At 38.9% G+C, this 27,153-nt stretch overlaps 1 protein-coding gene across 11 annotated transcripts in view; it reads left to right on the top strand.

Annotated features, from left to right (window-relative positions):
- ctnna2 (catenin (cadherin-associated protein), alpha 2) overlaps positions 1-27,153 on the top strand; it is a 382,091-nt gene that overhangs the window by 25,730 nt on the left and 329,208 nt on the right. For all 11 annotated transcript variants that reach the window (XM_074629996.1, XM_074629998.1, XM_074629997.1 and 8 more), the window contains exon 2: positions 9,666-9,772. In XM_074629996.1, the coding sequence (XP_074486097.1) occupies positions 9,671-9,772 (102 nt within the window). In that variant the 5' untranslated portion in view covers positions 9,666-9,670. The remainder of the gene's footprint in view (positions 1-9,665; positions 9,773-27,153) is intronic.

The following is a 27,153-nucleotide window of genomic DNA, read 5'->3' as shown; positions in this document are numbered from 1 at the left end:
AGAATGGACTTCTGAGCCGATCGGAAATGTAAAAAACACTCTCAACATATCTCACACCACAGGGATATCTGGAAAGATAATCTTTAGAACCATTAAAATTGGGGCTTTGCTGCTGATTGTTGGAAGTGGAGAAACAGGCCCAAAATCGGCTTGATTCTTGTGTAGTGTGTACCCGGCATAAGATAACTTTTGAGACCTCAACAACATTTTACATACACGAGGGGGACAGAATATTAGGAACACTTCTCAGCATAATGCAGTGATGCATATCGTGACGAAGAGTCTACACTACATTAAGGTTGTAATGCATTCATTATGAACACAGTGTGGAGTTAACTTGGTAATATAGAGAAGCCATGTGTGCAACCAGCCAGGAAGAGCTGTTGTTGGACTCAAGTTTTCTTCTTCCTCACTTTATTTCAAAGCAGCCTGAATGTTTGTCCATATATCAGTGTCTAGCCGAGAGGAGTAGAATATTTATGTGAATGCTTGTGCCGTGCTTTAGAATAAATCCTAAAAAACAAGCAGATGGCCCATTTTCCTCCCCGCGTATTGTGTTATTCTAAACCTTCTGAAACTTCACCATCCTTCGCCAAAAGCCTGTCCTGGGGCAGAAGGGAGCTTTCGTTAGATGTATTCAGAAAATAAAGACGGGAACATGACAGTAAGCAATGCTTGCTTGAACTGTATACTGCAAAAAGCAGGTACATTTGTGAACACACAGCGACAGTGCAGTACATGTATGCGGAACCCCACAAAACTTCTCTACAAAACACAAATACTCAATAAACAATAAATTGCCTGTGCAGTCGCTTTTTAAAAAAAAAATTCTGAACTCGCTTTATCGGTATTGAATTTTATTTTTCTCATACAGCAAATGAGTCATATTCTATTCCTCGCTGCCTTGGTTTGCTCTGATCATTTGTCAGTCACAGACGTACACACACTCACACACACACAGTTGTACACAGCAGATGGCGGGACATCTCACAAATTACAACAGCCGAAATCTGACTCATGCTCTTCACCAAAAACATGTTTGTTGAGCAAAACAGATCTGAGAGAGAGATATTTTATCCCTCCTCGGAAAAAGGCGCATGCTGTGGTGTGAAAATACCTTGGAATTTGTAAAAAGGACAGACTACATTGAGATTGCGAAGGAAATCAGGTGCCACAGTGACAAGTGAGCAAAGCAGGACGCACAACTGAACTCGTAGTAATCTGAACACCTTGCCACATTGCTTGTTTACCCCTATCTCACACAGTGCATTGCTGTCTGGGATGGTGCTGATGGATTTGTGTCAGATTACTTTGAAGTCTTTCCATCTCTTTTAGTTTTATGGATGCATTTTTTACTTTTTTCCCATGCTGGCTGTTGAGAACACAAGGCCAAGTCATCAAAACTGTGGCACAGAATGCATGTTGCTCACCAAACTAACAGATCACATTCTGGTTTTATTGAATTGTCTGAACAACACTGATGTAGCTGCAAACTCGTCAACTTTTGGCAAAATTCGTAGTTTGAATGAAAAAATATGACACCCTCATGATTCGTGCAGATCAGAAGAGTTATTATTTTGGGTCTGTGCTCCTCCTGCGCAGACATATTGCACTTAAAGCAGTACCATGCTTTACCTTATATATGTGATGATTTAAAAAAAATTCTACACACGATAGTGTGCTGCAGGGATGACGTTTTTTAACCAGTAAATTAGCATCACCTGGTTCCCTGGTCAAAGAGCCAGTGGGATTGTTCCATCGGATTTTGGATTATTGCAGAAAATAAGTATACATAATATTTACTGACGTATTTCATATTGTTGAGCAAAACGTTAAAATTAGGGTTATCAGTCGATTAAAATATTTAATCGCTATTATTTGCATGATGTTTTAAAGTTAATCACACATTTTTTATCTGTTCAAAATGTACCTTAAAGGGAGATTTGTCAAGTATTTAAGTCTATTATCAACATGGGAGTGGGCAAATATGCTTGCTTTATGCAAATGTAGGTATATGTTTATTACTGGAAATCAATTACCAACACAAAACAATGACAAATATTGTCCACAAACCCTCACAGGTACTTAATTTACCCCTTTAAAAATGGCCATGCCAGTTTTTCCTCACCAGAATCCTTCGCGACAAGCTAGTATGACATGGTTGGTACCAAAGGATTCCTTAGGTTTTTCTAGTTTCATATGATGCCAGTATCTTCACTCTAGCTTCAAACTGGGCCTACTACAACCTAAAAGTTGCGTTAATGCGTTAAAGAAATCAGTGGCGTTTAAACAAATTTGCGTTCACTTTGACAGCCCTGGTTAAAATCTCTTAAGCCTGTGTTAACCACAGATCTTATTTCAGGCATCTTACTAAAAACCCATTGACTTTGAGACGAGGGAACTGGAAACGCTAAAATGCTAACTCACTTCCAGGTTTTCTTAGGATTCATTCCTGCAGCACTCTATATCAATTCAGTTTGAAAAAGTCACATGCATTAACATGCTACGGCAACAAGAATCTATGTGATTATGTGTACAGTGAAAGAAAATGTGTGCCAGTGGGCGTGTTATTCACAAGGTGGAAGTGCTATTTAGGATATCATTCTGTATCAACATTTGTTGTTAAACCGTGCAGCTGAACGTGCTGTATAATATCATTATAGAGGACATTATAGATGTCTCTTTGACAGATGATGGTCTTTCAGCTGTTTTCGTTCTAGCTTCGTGAGAGACACCCTCATGTGGAAACATCTTTGACTGAATTTCACTTTGCTTCCCTGCTTATATTCTGCATCATCAGAAACCCCTGTTTTTGCAGTTTTTGAAGATTTCATTTGATTCATAATGTGTCTACATTACATGATAATGAACTACTGCAGAGTGACACCATTGCTCACATTTTTACAATTATAATATGCATTTGTAAAGAGCATTCACTGACAGGGTCATGGCATTTACAGAGATCTCTACCAACAATACACTACATCACATGAGTCACTAGAACATTCCCTGTCGCTGGCAGTGATATAATAGTGTTGTGCTCTGTGATTTGCATGCTTTGCTTTCAGTCTGCAGTCTTTCAGTTGAGCCTCTATTATAATAATGACAGCATTTGTATTTGAATGAGTCTTTCCTCCATAGGTTACATTCAAACGTTTTACAGATATGCTAGACCATCATTATAGAGAATCATTGTCAGATTGAATTTTATTAGGGCTGCAACTAATGATTGTTTTTATTATTGAATAATCTGTTGATTATTTTTTTCAATTAAGCAGTTTATTGCTTTGTCTATAAAATGTCAGAAAATAACAATAATTAAAGCTGCAAGCAGCGATGAACGGGCCCTCGCCCCTACTTGCGCGTCGGGGATGCTGGCGGGACGCCGACCGACGCGGCCGGGCACCGTGAAACCGAAACTCTGACGAGCGCCACGACGCCTGCCGCAAGGCTCTACAACAAGCGGTTCAAGAGTTATGAAGGGGTGCGTGGCTAATGTGTAGGGGGCGGGGATAACAACACCAACTTAACAGGCACTCTCTGCTGAGCGATATAACACCTCCCACAAGACTCTACGACAAACGGATCATGAGTTATGAAAGGGGGCGTGGCTAATGTGTAGGGGGCGGGCATAACTTTCACCAATGAAACAGGCACTCTGCTGAGTGATATGACACCTCCCACAAGACTCTACTTTAAACGGTTCATGAGATATGAAAGGGGGCGGGGCTAATGTGTAGGGGGCGGGCATAACCTTCACCAATGAAACAGGCACTCTCTGCTGAGTGATATGACACCTCCCACAAGACTCTACGACAAACGGTTCATGAGTTATGAAAGGGGCGGGGCTAATGTGTAGGGGGCGGGGCTATGACTATATTTTTGCATTTACATATAATCAGGACTGGACCCTTATCATACCTGAGAAATTTGGGGCAGATCGAACTATGTACAGTTGAGTTAGGGTTAACCCCACTCTCTGCTGAGTGATATGACACATCCCACAAGACTCTACTATAAACGGTTCATGAGATATGAAAGGGGGCGGGGATAACGTCTTGGGGCGGGGCTATGAGTATATTTTTTCATATACATGTCATCAGTACTGGAGCACCATCATACCTGAGAGATTTGGGGCAGATCGGACTATGTACAGTTGAGTTACAATAACTGGCGAATGGCTCAAAATGGCCGCCACGCCACGGTCCGCTCGTTAAGTGAACACTCACCATTTTAATAACATTTCATCCTCAAGGTCTTAAGATGGTCCTGACCAAATTTCAAATCGATCTGATCAAATCTGTAGGAGGAGTTCGTTAAAGTACATGGCCAATAAAACGCAAAAATTGGGAAAATCGTACATAAAATCCAATATGGCCGACTTCTGGGTGGGCGGGGCTAATGAAACCCAATGAGGAATATGTTTCAAATGATGAGTGGGATATGCATACCAAATTTCATGAATATCGGATCAACTTTGACAAAGTTAAAATTTCAACGCGTTAGGGGGCGCTATAGAGCCGGCTAAACACACTGAGCCTAATGGCTATACAGTTACATAAAGTTCACAGGTGTCTATCATGTTGCCAAATTTCATGCGTCTACGAGTATGCCAAGGTATACAAATGGATGTTCAAAAGCAAAAAGGACATACGGGGGCGCTAGAGAGCCAACATGCCACGCCCAAGCAAAATTTCACCACTGAATCAAAGGGATTACCTGTTTGGATGTGCGTGTAAAGTTTCATGAGATTTGGTGCATCCTAAAGTCCTCAAAAATGTGTTCGTAAATTTTAAAATCACGCAGGAAATCCAACATGGCTGACTTCCTGTTGGCCGAAAAAATCTCAAAAATATTTAATGTGCCATTGAAGATGTGAGCAATGACATACTTAAATTTCGTGAAGATCGAAGTAACTTTTTCTGGCAACCTGCTTTCTATAGGGGGCGCTATCGAGCCCGCTGGTGCACCCGAGCCCAATCACTACAGAATATTGCAATTTTCGCCACTTCTGACGCATATTCCAATTCTGGTGAGTTTTGGGGATGGCTAAGGTCGTCAAAAACGCGTTCTTGCAGCAGAAAAAGAATAATACCCAGAAAAACAATAGGTTCCTTGCACTTCGTGCCAGGACACCGTTGGGTCCTGGCACTTTCGTGCTCGGGCCCTAATAACAGATTGTCATGAATCCTAGGTGATGTCACATGTATTATTGTGTTTGATTAACAGTCCAAAACCCAAAGACATTTAGTTTCCAATGATATAAACTAAAAAAAACACCAAATCCTCACATTTGAGAAGCTCGAACCAGAAAACGTTTCACATTTGTTTCCTTAAAAATGGCTTTAAAGGACAGTATGTAGGATTTGGTGGCATCTAGTGGTGTGGTTGCAGATTGCAACTAACTGAGTACCCCTCTGCTTACTCCTGCCTTTCCAAGACTGCGGTAACATGAGCCGCTGAGTGCAAAACTGTGGTAATGTCATTTGCCTTACTCAGAGGCCATCCTTACCATAATAACAGTACTTTAGGAGCAACGGAAGTCAGAGGGCGGCTGGTGGTACCACAGTTTTGCACTCTGTGGCTCACGTCACCGCTCTCTCTAGAGCCAGTGTTTGGTTTGTCCGTTCCGGGCTACTGTAGAAACATGACGAAGTAACATGGCAGACTCGATGAAGAGGACAAGCTCCCTATGTAGATATGAAGGGCTCATTCTAAGACGAAGAAAACACAACAATTCTTAATTTCAGCTGATTATACACTAATGAAAACATAGTTATGAATATTATATGGCATTTCTGCTAATAGATCCCCCCAAATGTTACACATTCTTCCTTTAAAAGAATGATTTGTCATAAAAAAAATCAGTTGACGATTAATTTTCTTGCAAACAAGTAATTAATTAATTAACTAATTTCACTGCTTAAAATGACATTAGATTTTCAATCAATGACAAGAAGCATTATTAGTATAATATGGTAATGTGATTTTCAACCACAGTGCACTGTGAATTAGTGCAAGCAGCAATAGCAGTTTGTTTCAGCTTTCAAACATTTATAACTGCCACACCCACTATGACTTATCACTTATACCGATATCTTGACAAACCCCTTCTATAATTGATTTGGTTACATAATGTGTCAAGAATAGTTTCAACCCTGGTTTTTGAGAAGTTCCACCGTCATACACCAGGAAACTGTTTATTGCATTACAATGGCAATCTGCTATTTTTCACAGTGCTGCTGCTTTCTCCTCAGCTGCATTAGCATCACTCCTGCTTATTTTCACCGTATGTACTATGATCTGCCGGGAAATCTTTAATGTCATAAAGGAGAGCTGCCAAACTAATCTTCAAAAAGAGAGGCTCTCATAGGCATCATTTCTTTCTAAGTTATTCTCAGCTACTGTATCTAACCAGCTGGCTGCTAATGGAAGCTGCATGAAGACAACATCAGCTACTGTATAGTGTTACCGTAGAGAAAGACTTACTACTTTGGTGGTCTTTCTGAACAGCAAAGAGATCCAATCTGTTGTGTAATGCCAACAATAAGTTCCAAAATGCAAAAAGGATTTTTTTCTCAACATAAATTATACAGTACACACACTGGTTCTCAGAGTCAGTGCATATATCGGAAGAAAGCCAAAACTTTCACCTTTCACCAACTAAAGTGAAATCAGCTGTAGGGAAGAGAATTTCTGAATACTTTTAAAATTTTCTCTGTAAATACGTTTTGCCTCACATTCACTGCACAAATCCAAGCTTGTTATGGTGTTTTCACAATACTGGAATTTCTACGTTGATACAAAACTTGAAAAATATTGATATTTGATTTTTGATACCACGGGGAAAGCTTGATCAATCGCATGATTGTCCATGATTAATCACACATTTTGTATCTGTTCAAAATGTACCATAAATGGAGATTTGTCAAGTATTAAATACTCTTATCAACATGGGAGTGGTTAAATGTGCTTGCTTTATGCAAATGTATGTATATATTTATTATTGGAAATCAATTAACAACACAAAACAATGACAAATATTGTCCAGAAACCCTCACAGCTACTGCATTTAGGATAACAAAATTTGCTCATATCATAACATGACAAACTCCAGCCCAACAGGCAACAACAGCTGTCAGTGTGTCAGTGTGCTGACTTGACTATGACCTCCCCCAAACTGCATGTGATTATTAAAGTGGGCATGTCTTTAAAGGATAGACTCATGGGTACCCATAGAACCCATTTTCATTCACATATCTTGAGGTCAGAAAATGACCATGACAGTTTTTCCTCGCCAAAATTAAGCATACGTTTGGAGCGTTATTTAGCATCCTTCGTTAGTATGACATGGTTGGTACCAATGGATTCCTTAGGTTTTCTAATTTCAGGTGATTCCAGGATCATCACTCTAGCTCTAAACTGAGCCTGTTACAACCTCCGAAAGATCAATTGTGTTAATGCGTTAAAGAAATTAGTGGCGTTAAAGCGTTATCGCGTAGCTAGTAACACTAGCTTGTAACTTCACAATTTGCAATGTGTGAATATTTTCTAACTCCATTGTGCAAGGTTTCAGGTTTTGCCAGAAGTAAATTAAGACTGTAATACTGTATTCAACACTCCTGTTCACCTCTCAGTATGTGTAATTTTGAAAATGTCAGAACAGAGAAATGACACGCATCATTCCCTAAGGTTCTGTCAAACTACTGTGCATGATAGAGTGATAAGTTGACAAAGCCAGATTCATTGTCCCTGTCCAGATTTCCTTGCGGGGACAAACATGTAATGACAGCAGCATACGTGAGGGCCTGACATTTTTTTGAAGCTAAAGGTCCATGCTCTTTTGAGAGAACTATAATGTCTGGGTTGTGGTTTCATCAATAGTGCCAGGTTGCATGATTTCCTACTGTTCATCCATCTTTAGCCCACTGTGTGTAGTATCAGGGGCCTCTGGCCCAGATCTGTCATTCTTATTCACATCCTTTATTCCCTTCTGCCTCATTGACATTGGCAGTAGACTGAGCCAGTCCCAGCTGGCCCATTCTGAAATTGCTTACTGTAGAAACACATCCCCTCAGTAAAACAGACTGCTACCCCCATGCCAGCTGTTCAGTCCTCACATTCACCTAATGTAACCCCACTGAGTTTAAGGGTTTTAAAAATTTTAATGAAATAATATTCCAAGTTAAAGAGCAGATTGTCTGAAGAACTGTGCAATTGAGACTCATATTGCAGAGCTCAGCACCATCTCAGGAGTGCATCTTTTCACTTATGTGACTGACTATGTTTTGCTGTTGAACTTAATGAGTTGAACATCAGGTTAATTTAATCTCCAACTTTTCTCCTGTTTTTCTCTGCTTTTGCCTCCTTTCTTTACTGTTTTTTCTTAATTTGGAGACTCTTATAATGCAACGCTACAGTACAATGCAATTTTTGTACCTGAATGAACCTGTACCTGAATTGTACCTGATGAAGTAGTCAGCAATGTGGGCAAATCTATGCCAAAACTCTGTTGAATGACATCTAGCTATACAAATGAAGAATAACAATAACATTCTCCCTGAATTTACTGTCGCTTTACTCAGTAAGTTTTATCTTTGGAGAGATACAATGGAGTTAATTAAGGAAGTTAATTACTGTAAATCAAGGTTAGAGAGGTGGCTGGCCATTAATTTATGGATTGTTGGAATTGTTGACTGTGTTGTTTGATGTGCAGAAGTGAGATTTGCCAAACGGACAATCATGAAATCCTTGTTTTTGAGCCAGTGGTTTTAGCCTGCTGGGCTTCATTCTATTTAGTGGAATTGCTGAGATGTTTATGAGGATTAGGTATTGGCACATACCTCATGATGAAATATGGTTTCTGATTGGCTAAAGTTTATTTGTCAAGTAAGGAGTAATCCATGACAGGTTTTGTGGTTATTGGGCAAAAAATATTCTGCAGATTGCCTCTGCAGAGTTCACTATTTTCATAACCACGGAGTGGTTTATCGTGTTTATCCCATGGCCAAATTTGAAGCAACATAATGTTTAAATGGAAATGTCATGTTGACTCTCTGTCAACCTCGAAACCTTTTAAAAAAAAAAGAAATGTTTGAAAACTCAATATCCTTGGCCATCTTCACCCAGTAAGTGTATACACCATCAATACTATTACACAGTGACACAATGCTGATAAGACTGTCTGAGAACAGTAAGATCAGCTTACAGAGACAAAAGGTTCAGAGCCTGGCGTGGTTGCAGTGACAGAAATCTTGCCCTGAAAGAACTAATAATTGTCATAAGAAGGACCAGTAGTATGACAGTGTACATTAATTGTAATTTGGTCTTTGAGTCTTTTGGATAATAATGCTTAACAATGCTGCCCTATAAAGGCTTCTGCCATCTTTAAAAACCCAACCCACTCTGAAACCATCTGTGCTGTCTTATCAACCTGTCAGCTTTTGAGGAACATTTATGCCTGCAGACCTATATTCAAAAAACAGCTCTTTTTACACAGCTGAACACTACCTACAGACTTTGTGAATACCTCTAGCCACCCTGTTCTCTTGAGCACATATAATGTGCAACGTGACCTGTCGCAGAGTTTATATTTTTTTAATGAGCCAAAAGCTTTTCAAAGCGAAACATTCCTCTAACTATTGATCTGCTTTTGCTCCCAACAGAGACCATGACGACCGCCACCTCCCCCATCCTGTTGAAATGGGACCCCAAGAGTCTTGAGATCCGCACCCTGACTGTGGAGAGGCTTCTGGAGCCCCTGGTTACACAGGTAGATCAGTTAACTCTGTGATTCAAATGTAACAAAAGAGTAGGCAAAGCATTGAAGTTTAAAAGATCATTGGAGTTTACTGTCTAACTCAAACTGGCTGATGTACGTTTTTTAATATACGTACTAAACACTAGACAAGTAAATCCGAGTTTATATTTCCTTATTCTCTGAAAGGGTTGTCTTCTAAAGTCTGATGGCGGGAATTGTGATGGACTTATAAACAATAATAGACACTTGTCATAGTTGAGTATGAGAGCAAAATGGATTACTTTCTGGTTGCACCTTTGCTGGATCACTTATTGCAAACATAAACTGCATTGGAGTACTGCCAAAGACTTTGGCCCATCGCCACTGACTTTGTTTGGCTTCTCAAGCTGAACAGATGGCTGAACATGACTTCGGTCACCCTGGCTTATTCTGAAGAAGCCTGTGAGTATGGTTGGGCATCTTTTAGATTTTGTGGATTTTGATTCTGATTCTGAATTTATGTATCATATCTGGTCTGAATCTTACTGAATTCTGGGTCAGATTACAGTCATTATATCTGCCTAAGGGGAAAAAAGCATGTTATAAGTAAAATCCACCTGTGGCTTTGGCGGATTTAGGCTTTTATGATAGGAGTTCACATGACTCAGAACATATGTCAGAGTTTCCGCCAGTGTATTGCAAGCCCAATGGCCCGACGGGCCTAATAATCAGGGAATTATGTATTTTTAATATGTTTTTTTAAACTAAAATTTATTTTACAAGTAGAAAACTCCTTTAAGGAACAACATAAATTAGTGCATGGGTTGTGTGCTTAACGTTAGTGAGTGTCAGTGTGCAAGCGAGAGAGAGCAAAGACAGTGAGTATGAAGTTAGCAGTAACATTATAGCTGTGAGAGTAGCAGTGCAGTGTGTGTAAAGGTTAGGCTGTCGATGAATAAATGCTACAACTCCTAGAAACCTAAGCCAAGTTCCCATGTCTTGCTTGTTGTCTGCTGATTAAACTGAAGGGGGTTTAACCCCGAAGTTAGCAACAACTGCGGCTCTGGCTTGATTAAGGTGGACTGACCTTTAAGGTGGACCAGCTATTCTCATTTTAGTGACAAGCCGCTCCTCCGAGTCTTGCTCAGCTGCTTTGGGAAATAAACTCTGTTGGCACGGTAATAGAATAACAGAACACACTACCACAACTCTTCCTAGCTTGTCAGAAATCACACTTCAAAATCAAGCAGACTTACTCACAGTAGGCGCAAAATGAACACAAAGTCATCCTTGGCAACTATCCCGTTTCTCCAGGATGTCTTCATAAAGCTGCTTCATTGCAGGTAATGTCTGACCCACAGAGTGGTGGATATTAGATTTGGAAAGATTTACTCACAGCCTGGGACTCAGAACACAACCTGTTTACTCTTTGGTCCCCTAGAGAATGTATTGTATTGTAAGTATTGATTGTAGACTTTTTGCCAGCTCTACTTGTTGCAGCAACAATACACAGCCCTTTTATCTCCTATTGTCAACTTTGTATTTTTGCTTTCTTTTGAAAAGAAGGGATTACTATAGTGTCTGGTTTTATCTGAAATTACACACAAATCCCTCATATACCCAATGTAGTCGTTGTTTTGTAACGAGGAAGTCTCAAATCTTTACACTCAAGTCCACAGTCCTAAACAAGTGTGATATTGCATTCTTCACCAATTGAAATTTAAGCACCAACAGAACAGGATAGTGGTTAGATGTTTTGCAACACATGGATTCTTCATAAACTTTGTCTTTATTACTTTTTTAAAAATGTATTCCATTGTAATACATGGATAGCCTTGAAACACTTCAGTAAACAAGAAAATACAAAAAGCTGTTGCACACTTACACATTGAATTTGCTTTTAGCTTTTCTTGTTTGGTGACACTGACAAATGCTATCCTTTAGAGATGCAGGCTTAAGGGATACAATCTCTTCAATGTATGGATGTTCATATCAATGTCAAATGAGCCAACATAACCATAGAAAGGGCTGTTAATCTTTCCAATAGGATCTGTGCAGACATGCATCACTGGTTGAACCTAAAACAGCACAGTACATGGCAGCATTTGGTGCTGGCATGTAACATGCTTACAGTAAGTTCAAATACTGATCATCCTTGAGGCCATAATTGCACTAGACTCGCTTGCTTGATTTTTGCTGAAACAGCTCTTTTTGTGCCTAGACAAAGTTAAGTTCGTGGCAAGTCATCAAAATACCAATAAGAGCACATCAAGAGATGGCTGAATCAGAGCAGAAGTTGAAAATGTGTTTCACTCCTCATTCATTCATCAGGATTTCTAAGCTTGAGTCATTGCTGGCCATCCGTCTCCTCATCCCTGCTTATAGAACGTTATGGGTTTTGGGTTTTATTTGCCGTAACTGGATTAAATACAAACTTCCCAATGTACCACCGTTACTGTTTGCTTGGAAGAAAACCCAGACATGCATTTTTCAATGGGCATCCCTAGTTTGAATAGCATTAACATCAAATATCTGCACAAAGTCCAATCAAATATATATAGTAATTTTTAGGCAGTATATACAATCCGGCCCAGTCGGTTTCCATTCCGACTTTCCCGTGTTTGTTCTCACGAGTGTCCATCAAAGTGACAGGTAGGTAATTGCTTAATGTTGGCAGGATGAAAAGCTGATGAGCTTTCTCTCTTGATGTATTGTGATCATTATTAATTATTTTCTATAGCAGTGCCTGTACAGCAAATTATGTGTCTAACGACCAAACATTTTTTTATTTAGAAAAATGACTTGTCTTCCCTTTGACTTCTTAATTGCTCTATATTAGAATTCATTTTCCTGTGTTTGCAGCAATGATCCCCGGATGATTTCAGACAGCTTCATTCTGAGTGTGTGAACTCCCAGCACAATGCTTATCGACTTAGCCAAAAGAGAATGAGACAGGTCTAGAAACAATCATCATCTGATCATGTCAGTGCTTATGATCTAGGGGAGTTTTATTAGCAGTTGCTCGACACTGAGATTTAAACCTCAGAATTTTGTGGCATTCGTCTTATAACTGCCTTTTAATAAATGATCTGTGACATTATTTGCTCCCTCCGTCTGATTGTTACATCTCTGAATTGATGGATATCACAGTTAATACTGATTCATCATCTACTCTATACTGCACAATAATAGTAAAACTCTGCATCAAAGATGATATTGAGGCAAAATGTGTTCACTACACACCTATGGGAATAAGCACAACAGCCAACCGTGGTAGTTCATCTTTACTGCGATTGCATTGGAAGTGTGAAGCATTTTCGGATATGAACGAGACACTGTGATTGTTTCTCCTGTCAATTTGGATGATTCAGTGTTTTTGGATGGAATAAAAGGTTGCCTCAGGAGGATAGACAAACAGGCTCGCACTGACATTGCGTGAGATAGCAGGCTCATTTATCATGACCAAGCTTCTCTCACCCCTGCTGGAGTACTGGGCAAGTCCATAGCTAATAACACTGAGGGGCTTACTTTATCACTGCGGATGAAGGCAGCATGCCTCTGATATAGTAAACATTTTTATACTGCAGGCGGTAGCAATATTTTTTGAGAGAATTATGGGGAGGTAGCCTTGAGAGGCAGGTGGGGAAAAAAAACAGGTGTTAGAAGTTTGGCTGTTTTTATTTACACTCTAGACTTTACGTATGTTGATATGGAAATGTGGGGGGCACTGAATAGAAACCAGTTGGCTGATGGTATATACAGTATGGTTATAAAAAGTGGAAAGGCTTTGATATAACCACAGAAAATGATGACAGAACTTGGGCACTGGGCAAACTTTTGCTTTGACTAGCTTCACTCACAGGCAGTCAGTGGATACTCTTCTGCAGTGTTGTTGCTCTGGAGGTCTTCCTACGTATTGATTTTAAACTTTGAATTCAACTTTTGACATGTAAAAATGTACAGCATTTAACTGAGCAAGACACCATTGTTAGCTTTTGGGGGATGATGGCCGGTTATTATTCTTTATTTGGAGCCCCATTAGCTTCCAAAGAGCGGTCGCTGGTCTTCCTGGGGTATGCATGCCTTGATTAGGGGCTGCAACTTATGATTATTATTTTTATTGTTGATTAATCTGTTGATTATTTTCTCGATTAATCAATTTGATGTTTGGTCTTTAAAATGTCAGAAAATGTTGAAAAATGTCAATCAGTGTTTCCCAAAGTTAACAAAATCTATAAGATATCAAATAAATAAATACATTTTATCACATTAGTCATCATTGCACAGATATTTTCTGAAAAATAGCACATCATTGCACATGACAAACTGTAATTTTGAATTCCATTTTAAAACGGACTTATTGGGGCTGCAGGCTAATATTGACTCCTGTCAGTGTAATAAGGTGTACTGGCAGTGAACATAATAATAATAAAAAAAGAGCCTTGCCATTCAGTGTGTCTTGGTGCTTGTCCTGCTGACTTAGTTGATTTGCACTTGTGGTAAATATAAGAGCGCTGATCCCAGAACTCCCATCAGTCTCCCATCATGTAGTGTGTCTCCTGTAATCGTCTCACAGCAGGAGCTACTAATGAGGCAAAAACTCTCCAACCCAAATATTCAGGGTGAGAGGTGTATACAGGCTTCATCATTTCTACTGTCAAACAGTATTTCATCAGAGAAAAGACGGTTTCTCTTCTCCTCGGTCTCTCTCTCCTTCTCACACACACACACACACACACACACACACACACACACTGAATCTATTTTAATATTCTCATTGGTTTGTATGTTTATTTATTCTTTGCTTCCACTTCTTGCTCAGCCATTTCATTTCATCTCCGCTTGTTATATACACATAACTAATGCTTTGTTTATCTGCGCTTGCTTTTCTTTCTTTGTTGTGTTTGCTTATTGGACTTCCCTTTCGAGGAACAACTGACAAGGACAACTAATAATATCCCATTTTTAAAAAAAAGACAGCCAGCTGTATTTTTTTAATGAACAAGTCAATAGGAGTTGCCCATATACTCCTTTAATATAAGCCTTGTTCTTGTCCACCATGTTTGTGTTTACTAAAATTGGTGCTTTCAATTAATACACTACAATAATAAACACATTTTCTGTTAAATTAATACTCTTTAACAAACAAATTCAACATTAACATTTTGTCCAAATATGACTGTGACTTGCTATGACAATGATTAAAGTCATAGTTCATATTAAACATTCAGCTGTTACATTTCCCCCTGACCGTTCAACCCTGAATAGCTAAACATATTCAATATTTATTTAATGAAAAGCAAAGAATAATAATAATAAAAAAATACAGATTTGTAGCAGAACTTAATTTTTTTCCCCCCTTTAATCATTCCACGACCCGTCAGATTTATCTTGTGACCCTTTGGAGGGGCCTGAACCCTAGTTTGGAAACCACCACTGTACAGTATATAAAGTAGTTAAAACTAGCTTCACCTTCACCAGCTACAACAGTAAAATGATGCTTACACATTGATGCTCAGTATTAACATTGTCATAATGTCGTATGTAATGATAAATCAGTCACAAGGGCCGGTCTTCTGCAGAATTAGTACTTTCACTTTTGATACTTTAAGAACATTTTAATTACATTATTATTACTAGTTTAATGATATAATATCAAACTTAGTGGTGTGATATTAATAGCACTTTTACTTAAGTAGGATTTTAAATGCAGGACTTTTACTTGCAATTAAATATTTTTTACTTTTTTTATTATTCTTATTAAACCTTTATTTAACCAAGTAAGTCCCATTGAGATTTGAAAATCTCTTTTCCAAGGGAGCCCCAGCCAAAACATTAGCAACAGTGTTTCAAACAAGATACACTCAAACATTTAAAACAGCATACACACAAATATTAAAAAAGCATTGTTCTACTGTATGTACTATTGGCCCTGTATTTCATTTAAGAAAACCAAAGAATGCAATACAAGACACTGATTTTGCTTTCCTGTTCTCGAAGCCAGTCTTGGCTGGAGGTAATATCTGCAAAAACTATCATTTCCTGCCATAAAACACTTGTCAATTATTGTCTGTTTTTCTGCCTTAAATTTTAGATGTCTTTTATTCAGGATGAATCTGCAGTCTGAATTTGTTGTATATTGACTAATTACTGTCAAAGGTCCTTTTGCTTTGAGGCTGTTGTTTAATTATTATGCAGTCGGATGCAGCAGCTAAGGTGGTCTTTTGCACAATTAAAGTCTTTGAATTGAGTTCTTGTTATTGTGATGTGCATACCAATTTGATTGGTCTTAAAGATTATAATTGATGCTTGATTAAAAAAAAAAAAAGTCTTTTAGTTTTGAATTTAGCTAAGGAGATGAAGAGTCTAGCCATCTTCAGCCATCTTCAAATTCAAGTAACTGGTATTTGGTATGATATATACTGGATTGATGTCATGTTTTAATCAGCATGACATACCTGGCAAATCCAACAGAAAACGTGTTTAGCTCTTACAGGGTTAAAACATGACATGAGTACAACAACAAAGTGGATTTACCCCCTGATCTCTCCGCCCTAATTCTGCCTCTTGGATGGGATTTCCACCATTGGGATGTTTGGTCGTTGACATTACATTCGGCTCCATGTGGTGCGGAGAAGAGCCTCTCTGCTGCGTTGTCTGTCCAGTTTGAAAGGACCGGAGAGCTATTAAATAATGTCCCAGTTATGGTTTTCTTTCATTGGGGTCCTCTGACTCCCATGGTTGCTTTTAATACTCTAACATGGATTCATTCATGGTGAGTACTGATGCCAACCTCGTCAGAGCAACTTTCGTCTCTTAATAAATGTTTAATCTCAGAGGTCATCTCTTATGTATTCGCTCAGAAAGTCCGTCCTACATGCGCAGCTGATTCTGGTCCAGCACCGTACAATTTTCTGTAAACAACTGACAATTAGGAACTCTACTATTGTATATGAGATAATTGTACTTCCATTGGTGGTTGGTTCTCTTTAATTGTCACATGGGTAAAAGCAAACACTGGTTTGATAATGAAGGCCGTTTAGGAATAAGTCCTGCTTTGAGGGCAGACAAGAACTCAGAATGAAAGAGTGACGTTGACAGATGTGTCTGTCTGCGTTGCTGCTTGTCTATATTCACATGAATCATTGATCAGTTGTGTTTGGGAGACACAGCAAAACCGTATTGTTGTGGATATATCCTTAAATCTTCTGGTTTTCTTGGTTATTAAGTTGACAGCTATTTTTCCTTGGCATATTGACTTCAAAGCCTGGTAATGGGCTAGCAGGACACCTGAAGGGCAGGGTTGGCTGTCAGCAGTGGATGCTTTAACCCCCTTTGTTTTTGTATATCATCCAAGCCCAAGGTTTGGCTCCTAGTATTGTTTGGCACCTGACACACATGCACACACACTCGCTCTAGTCAAGGGGCTTAACATAAAGGGAGGGGAGACGACGGCGGCAAGGGGATTAAAGCTTCATGCTGCATCACTGTCATAATCCATTAAGCTAGCGGAAAAGGAGGAAGCCTGGACCTCAAACAGACACTTTTTGGAGGCAAGGAGGGATGCTATATTTCTCCTCAAAGTTTTTATTGAAACCACAGAACAGTCGCTCTCAAAGGTTGGAGAGTAGTCCTAATTTTAGGAATATGACGACAGCTTGTTGACAACAGCAGCATCTCGCTTTTTGGAGAAAAACAAAATAACTTGATTGATGATTTAGTTTAATGACTTTGGGTTCTCTCAGAAACAAATTTTATTGCAGACATGCATATTCAGATATTATAAAGTATTACCTGGGTCTTGGAAGCACTGAAGAAATGGATCTAGCTCATCTTTTGCTTCATTTTCGAAGTACTGAAAAAGAAGGGACAAATCTCACTGGATTTGAAGATGTGAAGTCCTTTGTACTCTTTTCTATCCCTTGTTTGAATTTGGATGACAGTGTTTCTAAGAGGCTTTGAACCCTGTGAGAGGCGATGATGTTCAAAGGCAGTCTGGAACCCCCTGCTTCTTGGCATGCTACTCATCGGACACATGCCATGTTAGAGGAAGCAATTCTTAATTTAAGCTGGAAGAGGGAAACAGGGAAATTAATTTGACAGCTGGAAAAACAGTGACATCTTGCCAAGGCCAAAGTGTAGTTCAGAGATAGTTTGACACCAGTGTAATAATAATAATAATGCAGTATTTACATTTTCCAAGATTTTGTTTATCACATTAACATTACAGTTCAAATTTGATGTGATACTCACATAAGCTAGAGGGTTGAAATTTAAATCAAAGTTTGCAATAATGAGAAATCCAGCCTAACACAGTAGGATAAATCTTATTATTGGTGATGAACTTTAAATCCAAGTTGATTTAACATGCAGGCAACATGAATAAAATTAGATTTTGCTCTCTCCCATCTTTGGTTTCATTATGTAACACATGTGACGTATTTGGTCTCCTTTATTGGTGCCTCAGTTGGTCCCGCTGCCTCGCATGATATCATGACATTTGCTCTCTTTGTTCTCAGATGTGTCACGCTTCTGCTCCCCTGAGAACGTTTAGCCTGTATCTTTGTTTCTCTCCACAGTGAAACATTTAAAGTATTTTTGCTTCATAGTGAATTATCATAATCATCAATGCATGCAACTAATATTTTGTAATGTACCTGAAACCCAAATGTATCTTCTTGCCATTTGTCATTCTTATTTTTTTCTGAATATTGGCTAGAAGGAACTTAACATGTAAATATATTTGTATTTATTTCTTCATTTATATAGTTTATTTTCTAGTGGATATACGGAATAGACAAATGGTATATGCATATGGGTATTACCTACTTAGCACCACTTGATGATGATATATATGGTGACAGTGTAGTAAGTAGTATTGAGGTTGGAAATTAACTTTAAGCTTGACCTCAACCTTTTCCACTCCACCCCTCTTTACCATAGGGGGTACAGGGGACCTTTAGGGGGAGATAGCAGGTCAGCAGTAGATGTCACATACAAGTGGTGTACATCATCTGAAAGCTGGGAACCTGAAGATTAATTTGAGATGCAGCTCAGCACTGTGTGTAAAGTTATTCTAGTCAAAAATCTGAAATAATCTAATCGGCGATTAGATGGCAAGCACTTCTGTTCTGGAAACTGCTAAGAAACCCCCTTATTGTCACTCTACCTAGCAAAGCCATCCCACCTCTGAATGCAGCTGGTCCTTTTATACAGCAAGGTCAAGTTTCAAAAAATGGTCTAACTACAATGAAATGGCTACTATGGGGACTAACATCATCACACATGAGTACAATTGGGCTTATTTGATCCACAAGAGTCTCAGCTTTACAGTGATACCCAATTTATGCAATTCCAGGAACCACAGTGTGCAGAAAGTCTTTTAGAATAGGCAAAACATAAACATGTTTATACTGCATGCATAAAACTGCATTTATTTTTTGCCCCAAACTGCATGGGATTATCATAAAGTGGGCATGTCAAGGGGAGACTCGTGGGTACACATAGAACCCATTTTCATTCACATACCTTGAGGTCAGAGGTCAAGGGACCCCTTTGAAAATGGCTATGACAGTTTTTCCTCGCCAAAATTTAGCCCAACTTCAGAGTATTATTTAGCGGTCCTCCCGACATGCTAGCATGACATGGTTGGCACTATGCTCTGAGAGACAGTAATGCCGGCCAAGGGCACCAGCACCCTCATGGAGTGGAAGAGGTTAAATATTGTAACATAATTAAGTTCCTATCTGTTTGCCATGACTGCATTTTCTCTTGGGTCTTGGGAGCTACAGTAGCGAACTGCAGTTGCCTTGTGTACTTGTATGATTCCCTTTTGTGAAACGTTTGCCCAGGTGTAGGTCTAGTGACGAAAAACGTTATCACTCTTGTATTGGACCCTAAGCATGTACAACCTTCTTTTTCTATCTTTGTGTTTTCTCTTGGAAAATAAAGACCTTTAGTATGTCAGTCTTGTTCAAAATAACCTTGCATATTAATTGAATAGATGCAGCTGGCCAGTGTATTAATTTCCCAGTTAATCTGGCAGTTATCTCACAGCAATTTTGCACTCTGGAAGTCTCAACTGCTCATGTTGGCATGTGTTGTTTCTATTCAATTCAACACATGGGCTCTTGATCTCACAAACACGTACAATGCAGCAACTTCATTGCACATACTTCTCTCTCTCTCTCTTTATCTGTAACTCTCATTCTCTTCATTACATATAATATTGGAGCTGTGTCATCTCTCTCGCTCTGCTTTCTGTGCAGAAGTGTCAACTAACACACTGGATTCAAACTGAGAAAGGTGGTGATAGTAAGTAATATTCTACTTTTACACAGTAGTATGATAAGGATGACAGCTGTGTCATTATGCAGAGTGCCCCCTGTTAGCTTCTGTCTTCTCATTACCTCTGCCAGCGCCTCGGGGTCAGTGCTGGATCTTGTGAAACATACTTTAATCTGTCTTCGGGCTGTATCTTCTGACACCTTGCTATGTCAGCATATGGCTTGCCCCAGGGTTCTGAACAGCAGCCATGCACAGATGCAGGTTGTCCGCTCTCGCTCTGCATTTCTACCATAGAAAATACACCGCATCAGGACAGATTGCCTTAGAAACACAAAACCTTCGGGTTTAAGCACTATTTTCACAAGCACAAACTCAACTAGCCGCTGGTTATACATATATGGAAATAAGATTGATTACTTTTTAATGTATTAATTAAGCTATTTTTCAAAATAAAAGTCCCTTGAAGTATATTATTCAACTTTTTCCCATGGTCTAGTGTTAACAAAGTTAACAAAGTTAACAAAAATCACAATAAATCATAATATGAAATTGCAATACTTGTAGAATCGCAATACTTTAAAATCGCAATACATATCGAATCGGCACATAAGTATCGTGATAGTATCGAATCAGGAGATTTATCGTCCCAGCCCTTTTATTTTTGTTATTATTATTCATGGCCTAAGCCACTGAAGGACCTGCACCATAAGTAGCTACATGTTTATCGTTTTGACTCATGTGTTTCCATGACTAATTGATTCCATATAAATTGATATAAATACTATAAGACATTTTGACTTGTCACATTTAAGCTCAGGTGTTACTAATAACATTAACGATAGCTCCGGGCTATTCAAGTGTCTGTAAGCCATGACGGTGTGACAGTGAGCCAGCATGCACTATACCACTATGCTACTATACTATGCCTCAAAACTGACAAGCTAAATGGAACAACACTTGTACTCTGCCAACTGTGACATGTCAAAATATATTCTATCATTTGACTACAGGTACTCTATACATCTAATTTGTATTTTAAACGCAACATTATTTATAAATTATACAAAAACAGAATTATACAATTGTTAATGATGTTTATGAATGTTGAAGAAGACATAGGTAGACATGATCTAAACTTGCCAAAGGTGTCACTTCAATAAACAAAAACAAGAATCTCTCAGATGGCCACTTTAAATTTAGGTTTTTGCCAATTTTTGGGAAAAAAAACATAATGAGAATATGTCCTTATGCTTAGTTAGCTGAGTAAATTTGACTGTGGAATGACTACATCTTTTATGATAACAGCCTTGGGTAGTTGAAGAAAAGCATGCTGCTGTCACCTCAGAAGACTTTTTCTTAAAATACAATTTTGTTGCAAAATGAAATGCCTTGGTTTGGGCAATCTGCTTTATTACAGTATAGTTTGAGATGAGAAAACTTACAGTACGTCATATACGATGTCCTCTTCAGAGTGATAGAGACATCAAGGCTAAAGAACACATTTTGCTTTTATCATCAGGGACAAAAGGGAATAATTACTTTCTTTTAAAGACAAAGCAAAAGCCTGCACTCCCACATTTTAAAACCTTTACCGAATAAACTTTAAAACACAGAAATCTTCTTTTGTCTTTTCAGTTTGACAAAAGTTTTCAGTTGCTTGTAAAACACACATCGTGCACATTATTCAGTTCAATTTATTTTTTACGGAAGTTATCTCACCAAACATTCATATAGAGCAGGTTTAGACCGTATAATTTACCCAACAACGGAACCCCTTTAATGGGTAGAAACCTTGGGCAGAACCAGGCTCTGGGTGGGCAGCCATCTGCCTCGACCGGTTGGGGGTGAGAGAGAGAAAATGGCCATAAACCCTCTTTTGTTATTGTTATAAAATTAGCTGAATGCAATTGAATTACAGCTATAATAAAAAAGTTTATACTTTCTTTTTGTTTCATTCACTTCATCTCTTTTCAGTGAGCAGCTCCCACGCCTGCAGTTTTCATTATACTTCTTGAAGCAGTTTACCATGTAACAAGCACTTATTCTTCCTACAAGATAAAACTGTACTTAAAACTTTTATAAATGAGAGAGAGAGAGAGAGAGAGAGAGAGAGAGAGAGTCAATGTTTCTATATTCATTATTGAATACTGCCTGTCCGATGCCTGAGAGCTGTGGGAGCAGCAGAATAGAGTCCAAGGTCAGTGCTGTATGCCTTACAATGTGTTGTACTCTGTGAACCAGGACATTATTGTAACAGGACACTAGGATACATTTACTCACCACCACCATCCATTAGGGGTGTAAGACAATATAGAGAAAAAAAAATATCCAATATCCCCATATTCTGTTTTGTGATACTATATCAATTCTCAAAAACACTATTGATTTTAATCAATAGTTTAGATTAACTCAGTCAATACATTGTTTCATTTGCAAAGAGATGCACCCTCTCAGTGTATAGTGCCCTCTCACAGTAGTGGCTATTTACAGGGACTGTGATAAATGCAAATGCAGATCCCACTGTTCTAAAAAAAATTAACTTTTTTTTTACTCAGATGTTATGCATATGGTGGCGTTCTTTATACAATGACAGTTTTCCTTAAATTAGATTACAAAAATTACAATATATCGCCTTGCTTATAGTATTGCAATATATCGCAATATATTGAATCATAACCCTTGTATCATGATACGTATCGTATCACCAGATTCTTACCAATACATGGCCCTACCATCCATATCAGCAACGATTAAAGAACATTTTTTCTGTAGTAGTGCCCTGGACTGATACGATTGTGACATAATGCCACTCGGCCTATGCTGTGAAGGTGCCGAGCAGATCTACGGATGAAATCCAACTGATCCATTTAGGATGTTCAAAGAACTCTGACAGTGAGCCAGCAGGGTCCTTGCCTCCCCTGTTCTGTTGTATATGTGTAAGAGCGAGACGGAGAGGAACAGGATGAAAGGGAAAGAAGCAGACAGATAATCTGAGATTCTGATTGTCTGCATATTTGGCTAGGAGCAAGATCAGCGCAGATATAATCTAAATGAGGCTGAATAGTCAAAAATGAGTGTCTGCATGTTATTTCTCTATTTATTCTTTTATATGTATGTGTGCGCTTTTTTAAATTTCCTCTCTGTGTTACTTCCCTCCATACAGCCATCCCCCTATGACCTATAAACCAGGGTTAACTCGATGAACTTATTATTTTGCAGAACATAAAATACCACAAAACAAGCCCATTGCCATGAATAATTTACTTGCTGAGCTCAACTGCTTAACTACTTTGGTTTAAGCTCTCCTTCCAGTTTTGTCTCACTTTGCTGAGTTTGGTATTTACTTACAGGCAGGCTTAGTATAAAACTTTGGCTATGGTTCCCTGTGGTGCATCATTTGGCACTTCTGTAGGAAGTGGCATCACTTTGCTTGCATATGATTGATTGAACCCAGTAATTACTTTAGTTTTTTGTGGTAAATATTTCATCTTTGCACTGCGTGAACTGAATTATTGAAAGTAACCCTGGAAATCTAATGCTATGAATATGAACAGATATAGTGCACACAAGTCGGTCATGTTGCTTGAGTTCTTGATCTTGTATGAATGGATTAGAACTCCACAAATACTACTTTTCTACAAATACTACTCCGAGAGGGATTGTCAACCCTAAAGCAATATTTAAATTGTGCTTTTATAATGATTTTGTGGTGTAAAGGTATCAGCAACAATTAACTGGCTGTCATATACTGTACCACGTGCTGTGCTGGAACTGAAAAAAAAAATCAATTATTTTCCAACCGTTTGCTTTGAGCAGTTTGTTTCAGCTGAACATACTGTTGCTACTAGAAACCCCTACCTCCCACGCACCATAGCAGGTGCCGTTTAACTGACGTGGTTACATCCAGGCTATTCATAGCTCACTATATTTACTGTCCAATTTAGTGTCTAAATTCTGAGCAGCGAATTCACAAAAGGATTGCGTGGCTTTTGCGGCCGTTAAACCTGCACAAATAAGACTAAAAGAAACTGTAATTCTAAAAGCACCCATAAAGGATGAAATGCACCACTAACTGCGCGGCCAAGCAAATAGCGTAGCATAGGTAATTTGCATACATTTGGCGCAAAATTGGCCCCTTCTATGCAAATAAGCCTCATTGCAAAAACAGTCCAATTCACAAAGATCAGCGCCAATAGCCACACACAGTTACAGTGAAATTATTAGCGCCTTCAGAGAGTTGGGGTGTCAGACTCTCCAGTGATCTTGGCAGCAGTGATTGTAGCCAGGCAAAGGTGTCGTCATGCTCCGCTGAAACTCATTTACTTTGGGATTCAGTGATAGGATGCAACGACAGTTGTGTAATGAAAAATATATGAATAAAGCTCTCCTACATGTCATTTTTTTAAAATACATGAGAGAAAAAAATTATGGGAAATGGGGGAAAATAAGCTTATTTTTTTTAAACAAATAAACAAATTGTTTCTTCCCTCTGCAAAAAAAGGACAAACTGCACTCAGCTGCAAAACTTTATGGGAGTGTTTGATTTGTAATGTCATTAATGCAGTATTTTTTGTGAATCGGACCTTGAGACGGGGAAGATGGCGGTTGCAAATGATGCGCAATTCCTGGTGCTATCAGCGACCGCAATCCATTCTTTGTAAATTCGCCGCTGAGTGTGTAAATTTATCCACTATATCAAAGAATGTATATTGCCAAAAAGAGACAATCAGGTGTTCTTTCCATTGCAACATCAGCGTCCAGCAGCAAAGCAACACTTCCGCCATTTCGGACTGAAAGCAACTACGGGACGCCAGTAAAACATCCGCCTAAAAAGTGCCGTAAAAAAGTAAAACAAAATTATTTCTATTATATTGTCATATTTGACCAAAATGGCCTGTGTTGAACAATAGCATATTTTAAATATGATAAGCGTTTTCAGTCCAAAATGGCAGCAGCGACTGTTGTCAAACAAACACCCGTTTTTTTTGACAACAGTTTCGTCTCCTTGTCCTCAAAAAATTCCACAATGGAACAAAAAAAGTAGTGTTCATGGCATGTACACTACTTTTTGCGATCAATCCCACAATGCAATGCTCCAAATTTTACAGATGCAAAAATGACCGTTGAGCGGCTCCACACCTGTCAGAGATTACGCAAAATGATGGATAATAAGTGTGCAAAATCTCAATTCACTGCTCACAATTGAGTAAACTATTGAGTGTCTTTAAGGGAGTAGCGAATGAGTACACAAGGGAGGGATTTCGGACACAGTCCCAGTCATTTGTCAGATCTGATCTAAATACATCAGTTATTTTGTAATTTGTGAAATCAAAGGTCAGGTTTGCTGCGGCATAAAATTACACAGTCACACTGGTGAGCAAGGGCTAAAGTATTGACATGTGAATCAAGAGTCAGTGTGACTGTTATACCAGGTTGGGTATAGTTTGATCAATTGTCATCCTTGATCCATGTGTAATGTGCAGAATTTAGGCACCTCTGTATTATGAGCAGGTGTGTTGAAAAAGGACATGGGAAAGCCTTCAGCTGGAGTGTTGAAATTGTTGCAGACCATTTGACTTTCCTGACAGAGATGAAGGTCCGACAGACAAGTTTCTTTTGGGAGGGGAATGTTGACGGATAAATATGGATGAATTACTAAATGTGGAAGGCTTGTGGAGTGGGAGTGAAGGTTACAGCGAGAGAGAGAGAGTGCGTTGCAGTGATCACATGCAGAGGATGCCTGTAGAGTTGCAAGTCCCTTGATTAGTTTACAGGAGGTGGCCTGCTGCTTGGGAAGCAAAGACGTTGTTGTGCATACCATACTGTAGGTATACATGTCCTGTCCTCTGTTGCTACTAATATATCATCTCATCCAAAATCTTATTGGACGCTTATACTCTCACACTCTCCTTGAAGCCGTGTTTTCTGTGTATTGCCGCACTAATTTCTTTGACACTCGGCATTGTGACCGTATCTCACACTTGAAGCCATTTCAGAATGAGATTTGAGAAAGCTTTTATGTGGCCTGTCTTTGAAGTGAACAGCATTTCGGATGGCATGTATTCTGCCATTAGTTGTGAAGATTATGTGCAAACCTCAAGGCACGTCATGCAAAAAATCAAGCCTAAGTCAAACGAGGACTCATTGGCATTTTCCAGCGAAGAAATAAGCAGTTTTAACACAAACATTCAGTAATTTCTTATATTCACATTTTAAGTAGAGGTGGGGAAGTTTGGAAGTTAAATGTTCTAATTGACCGGTGTTGCACATTGATTTCAAAACCCACTCTCTTGTGCTGCTGTTTTCCTTAGATTTGTTCCCCGAGGAAAAATCATTGACTTTTTCTCACACACACTAGGTGAATGGTATTTTTAGGTATATCTTGGCAACCGAACATGTGCTCCAGCCGATATTTGGATCCGCAGTTTGGCTCCCGCATTGGACTTCGTGGAAGGTGTGACGATTTTCAAATAGGTGCAAAATTGTCCTTACATCAAGCGGTTTAAGGCATGCCCACCTGAAATAATGTATTGACCCGCTCTGTGTAGATCAGCTATGTATCAAAAAAGATCCTGTCATGCCTCAAAAATGAATTGTGTAACCTCAGAGATAGCAAAAAAGACATCTGTGGTGAGAATGATAATGAAGGAGTGGGAGGATCAAACAGAGTATAGGAACATGGGCTAAGAGGGTTACTAATGAGGAAATATTATGGGGAGACTGAAAGTCTATTGCACTCTCGAAGCAGAGTGAATGAATGCTGCTCTCAGAAGTTCACCTTTTAAAATGTGAGAATCTTTATTGCAGATAACGCCATTGATTCCACTGGCTCTGCTTTTCTACTGAATCATGTTTTTTCTTGCCACTATTTGTTACATTCATAACTTCAAGTAAGTCATGTGAGACTGTGTTCTTGTGGTGTAGAACATTGGCGGAAATGCAGAGTCTGGATATCAGTTCAAAATGCTAAAAAGTTCAACAAAACTGCAGGTAGTTCGATAAACCTGACAATTCAGTGAAAATCTATTCAAGTAGGACAAATAAACCAGAAAAAGATGAAAATATATGACAACCAGCGCTGTGTTTTATTATTCATCAGTTTTCCTTCTTATCCGTCGTCGTGCGCC

Source organism: Sebastes fasciatus, chromosome 3 (genome assembly GCF_043250625.1).
Source record: "Sebastes fasciatus isolate fSebFas1 chromosome 3, fSebFas1.pri, whole genome shotgun sequence".
Taxonomy (NCBI): domain Eukaryota; kingdom Metazoa; phylum Chordata; class Actinopteri; order Perciformes; family Sebastidae; genus Sebastes; species Sebastes fasciatus.
The sequence above is the reverse complement of the archived record's forward strand: the minus strand, read 5'-3'. Positions and strand labels throughout refer to the sequence as shown.